At 29.3% G+C, this 4324-nt stretch overlaps 5 protein-coding genes across 5 annotated transcripts in view, besides 2 other annotated features; 3 read left to right on the forward strand and 2 right to left on the reverse strand.

Annotated features, from left to right (window-relative positions):
- Positions 1–110: 110 nt before the first annotated feature.
- EDI_159850 (tRNA (guanine-N(7)-)-methyltransferase, putative) lies at positions 111–653 on the reverse strand (the record flags this gene model as incomplete). Its single annotated transcript, XM_001739114.1, has 1 exon — positions 111–653. The coding sequence occupies one exon, from the start codon at positions 651–653 to the stop codon at positions 111–113; it is 543 nt and encodes a 180-aa protein (XP_001739166.1).
- Positions 654–705: 52 nt separating this feature from the next.
- On the forward strand, positions 706–1446 carry EDI_159860 (uncharacterized protein; the record flags this gene model as incomplete). Its single annotated transcript, XM_001739115.1, has 1 exon — positions 706–1446. The coding sequence occupies one exon, from the start codon at positions 706–708 to the stop codon at positions 1444–1446; it is 741 nt and encodes a 246-aa protein (XP_001739167.1).
- Positions 1447–1523: 77 nt separating this feature from the next.
- Positions 1524–2585, reverse strand: EDI_159870 (L-asparaginase, putative; the record flags this gene model as incomplete). Its single annotated transcript, XM_001739116.1, has 1 exon — positions 1524–2585. The coding sequence occupies one exon, from the start codon at positions 2583–2585 to the stop codon at positions 1524–1526; it is 1062 nt and encodes a 353-aa protein (XP_001739168.1).
- A 94-nt stretch (positions 2586–2679) lies between these two features.
- Positions 2680–2729: a sequence feature (AT_rich).
- Positions 2730–2838: 109 nt separating this feature from the next.
- On the forward strand, positions 2839–4182 carry EDI_159880 (ubiquitin fusion degRadation protein, putative; the record flags this gene model as incomplete). Its single annotated transcript, XM_001739117.1, has 1 exon — positions 2839–4182. One exon carries the CDS (start codon positions 2839–2841, stop codon positions 4180–4182), a length of 1344 nt encoding a protein of 447 aa, XP_001739169.1.
- Positions 4180–4286: a sequence feature (AT_rich).
- Positions 4285–4324, forward strand: part of EDI_159890 (uncharacterized protein) — a gene marked incomplete at both ends in the record, with an annotated part of 2652 nt that continues 2612 nt past the window's right edge. The window contains one exon of the mRNA XM_001733417.1: positions 4285–4324. This exon is cut by the window's right edge and continues 2612 nt beyond it. Within this exon, the coding sequence (XP_001733469.1) occupies positions 4285–4324 (40 nt within the window).

The raw sequence follows: 4324 nt of genomic DNA on the forward strand, positions 1-4324 counted from the left end.
CACTTTTAGCTCTCTGTTTTAACATACATATTAATAATCGTCAGTATAGTATCTGCATTCGTCTAATAGTGGTTGTGATCCAAACTTTGTGTATCCAATCAAAAAGTTCTTTACATCAGATGCTGTATACAACATCCTTCTCCTGGTTTTAAAAGATAAACATACATAGCAGCAAAATGTGGGTTGATTATTCTTCTTCGTTTTACTGAATTCTTAAAATGAGGATCAGGAAATGTTATAAATATTTTCAATAATTGACCTTTAACAAAATAATTGTCAACATACTTCATACAATTACATTGAATAATCCAAACATTCATCAATTCATTCTTTTCTCTGGCAGTTTGAATCTTTTCTAATCCGTATTGAACTGCTGGATCTCGAATTTCCATTCCAAGAACATTTTTCTCTTGAATTATTCCTACCTCCCTAACTAATCCTCCCCATCCACATCCAATATCAAGCATTTCTGCTGGTTTTCCATTTGGAAAATATAATTTCCAATCAAGAGATTGTGGTGTAATAGGATTTGTTGATGGACTATCAGCAAGAGGATTTCTATGTGCATGAACTCTGTGGAAAGGCTTAATACTTTTCTTTTTCTTTATTATTGAATCATGTAAGTGTTCTGTTATTTGATGTTCTGAAGACATAGAATAGTGGAATATGATTTTGAGATCATCTAAGAAAAACAAAATACTTAAGATGAAAAGAGATTACATACTTATTCAACAACTTAAAAAAATTTATAATAATCTTCCAAATTCTAAATTGTATAATAGTTATGATACTAGTAGAATTAAATATATAGATATTCAACCTATTTCTATGGAAAAAATCGAAGTTATAGAATTAGATGAAAACCCACAAAATAATGAAACAGAAATCTTATTAGATCAATCTCCTTTTACTTCTCAAAATAATCCAATAAAAAGCACAGTATCAGATTTATTATTACTTCAACCACCATCATACATCACAAATAATACAAAAACATTAACTAATCAATTAACATCAACAAATAGTATTATTCATAATATTGCTTCAAAACCACCTCTTCCTATAAATGGAAATATTATTCCACCTCCATCAATCAACCCAATATTAAAAATTAGAAAAAGTGATTCAAGAATGAAACAACTAAAGTTTAATATACAACAACCAAACATAAATACTGTTAAAAGAGATTCTGATATTCCACCTCAAATTATAAGACAACCACCAAAAAAATCTAATGTATTTAATATTGATTTAAGTTTAATACAAGAAAAACCAATAATTATTGATGATGATGATGATGATTCTTTTATTCAAATCAATGATAAAGGAGAAGAAGTCATTGATTTATCAGCAATTGATCAAATTAGTCAAGATGATGATACTAAAACAAAAGATTTAATTAAAATTCTTGAAACTGAAGTTCATAATTATTCAACAATTCATTAAAACTTTAATTTCTTTTTAGTTTTATATTCTTTAAATCCTATTGTAAAAATTTTTCAATTAAACAACCAAATACATTATTAGAGAATAGTTAATTCTCCTCTAAGATTCGATTTAATATTATTTCTTACTTCATCTGGAGTCATTCCTTGAGCAAGTAACCATGTTAATTTAGTGAATGCTGCTTCAATAGTCATATCTCCACCACTAACAACACCAATTGATTTATATCCATATGCTGCACTATAATCATCTAAATCAACTCTTCCCATATGACATTGTGTTATATCAACAATAACTACTCCTCTTTGAATTGCTTCTCTCATTGGTTTTAAAAAGTTTTCTTTATCAGGTCCATTACCTGCACCAAATGCTGCTAATATTACACCTCTAACATTATTATTTAAAACTGCTTCAATAAATGTTGATGTAATACCTGGATGAAGATAGATAATAATAACACCATCTGTAACTGTAGGAATAAATCTCATTGGCGCATTAGCATATGGATTAACGTGTGGCCAATCAACAAGAATTTCAGCACCAAACATTGCCAATGCTGGATAATTAGCTGAATCAAATCCCTCATAACTATTTGCTTTTAACTTTTGAACTCGATTTCCTCGATATAAATGTCCTCCAAATGTAACAACAACTTCTGGAATTGGAATATCACCAGCAGTTGTTAATGCACTTAGTAAATTATTTGTAGCATCTGAATATGGTTGACATAATGGTGTTTGTGCTCCAGTAACTACAATCGTCTTATTTAAATTCTCAAACATAAATGAAAGAATACTTGAAGTATATGCAAGAGTATCAGTTCCATGCAATACAACAAATCCATCATAATCATTATAATTCTCATTAATTACAACTGCTATTCTTACCCAATCTTTTGGTGTCATTGCTGATGAATCAAGTAATGGGCTTAATTCAATAAAATCATAATATGGTAATGTTTCACTTTGGAATTGCGGCATTTCTTGAATTAATGATTGAAGATATCCAGGCTGTGGTTCCCATCCTTGTTCTCCTTGTTTCATTCCAATTGTCCCACCTGAATAAACAATAAGAACATGCTTTGGGTTATGTGTTGCTTGTGCTATTGAAAACAATAAAAGAATATACAAGAAGATCATTTCGTCTAACTAATCAAGTTTTCCTTTTTTTTTGTCTATAATTAACAGAATGGTTAAGAAATCAATCGAAAATCTTTTTTACTGACGAATATTCTATTTATTTCTTTATTTTATTAATTGATAAGTATTTTATTTATATAATTTCCTTTCGTTATATATGTCAAAAATAAAAAATAAAGAAAAGTTCAAAGAAAAACCTCAAAAAAGATTTATAAATATTAAAAGTGAAAACTTGAAAAGAATTAGATAAAACATGACAGTAAAAGAAAATATCTCATTGTATCGACCAATTGAGGTTACTTGCTATCCATTCATGTTCATGCAAACTCCTCAACCACCACAACCTACTGATAAGGTAGTATTTCCTAGTTACGTATTGGACGAATTAACAAAACAAAACCCCGACTTTCAAGCGCCGATACTATTTGAAGTAAAAAGCAAAAGTCAAAAATTTACCAAACGAATAGTTTGCGGGGTTGAATCATTTTCGTCTCCAGATTTCACTTATTTTCCACAATGGATTTTAGACTATCTTCATCTTCAACCAGGTGATGCTGCTACTGTTCTTAAAGTGTCTATTCCTAAAGGAAAATCAGTTACATTTAAGCCATTGCAAAATACATTTTATAGCGTTGAAGATCCAAAGAAAACCCTTGAAGCCATATTGAGAAACTATATGACATTAACATTAAACACAACTATAACATTTCAGATGAATACAGTTCTTGATGGGATGAATATTGCTACTGATGTTAGTGTATTAATATCAGAGGTTCAACCATTTACTTCAATTTATATCAGGGAGACAGAACTTATTGTTGAGTTTGAAGAGAATCCAGAAATTTCACCGAAATACAATAAACCACAACCAATGGAAGAAGAGAAAAGCGAGGAAGAGGAAGACATTGATTTTAAATTTACTTCTGTTATCCAACAACCGGTTGAACAACAGATGGCTGATAGTTCTGATTTTAAACCATTTGAAGGGGAAGGAAGTAGGCTTGGAAGATCAAGAGATATGGAACAAAATGATTATACAGATACTGAGCTTTGCCCATATTGTAATGGCCATATCAAAAAAGCAAATTTCAAGATTCATGAATTAAGATGTCGTAAAATGTATAAAATATGTCCATTCTGTGGAAAAAAATTACTTATTAACTCAGAAGAATTACAAAAACATTTAGACCTTCACGTACAAGTGAAGTGTATTCAATGTGGTAAAGAAGTTGAAAAACAGTATTTAAAAGAACATATGAATAGTGTTTGTCCTAAAAGATTAATAAAGTGTGAGTATTGTTCATTAATGTTTCCTGTTAATCAAATTCAGCAACACAAAGATTATTGTGGGAATACAATAGAAGAATGTGATTTGTGTGGAGCAAAAATTTCATTAAAACAAATGCAGCATCATAAAGAATATGACTGTGCATTTGCACCAAGGAATATTCAACACGAACAAGAAACTACTGAAAGTTTTGGACTAGAGACATCACAAGAAGGTGAGTTTGAATGTCCTATGTGTATGAATCATTTTTCCAATCAAGTTGATCTTGACACCCATATGCTTTGTTTCCATCCAGAATTGTATGACTAATAAAAATTATTAATAAATTTTTGTTATAAATTTGTGTTTTTTAAATAAAATTTTCTTATTTTTAAAAAACTTAAAAAGAAGAAATAATAGATTTTATAATTTATGTCATCAAATAGAAGAAGTGGAAACAAAATTACACCTT

Source organism: Entamoeba dispar, genomic scaffold (genome assembly GCF_000209125.1).
Source record: "Entamoeba dispar SAW760 scf_1105229461987 genomic scaffold, whole genome shotgun sequence".
Classification (NCBI taxonomy): Eukaryota; Evosea; order Mastigamoebida; family Endamoebidae; genus Entamoeba; species Entamoeba dispar.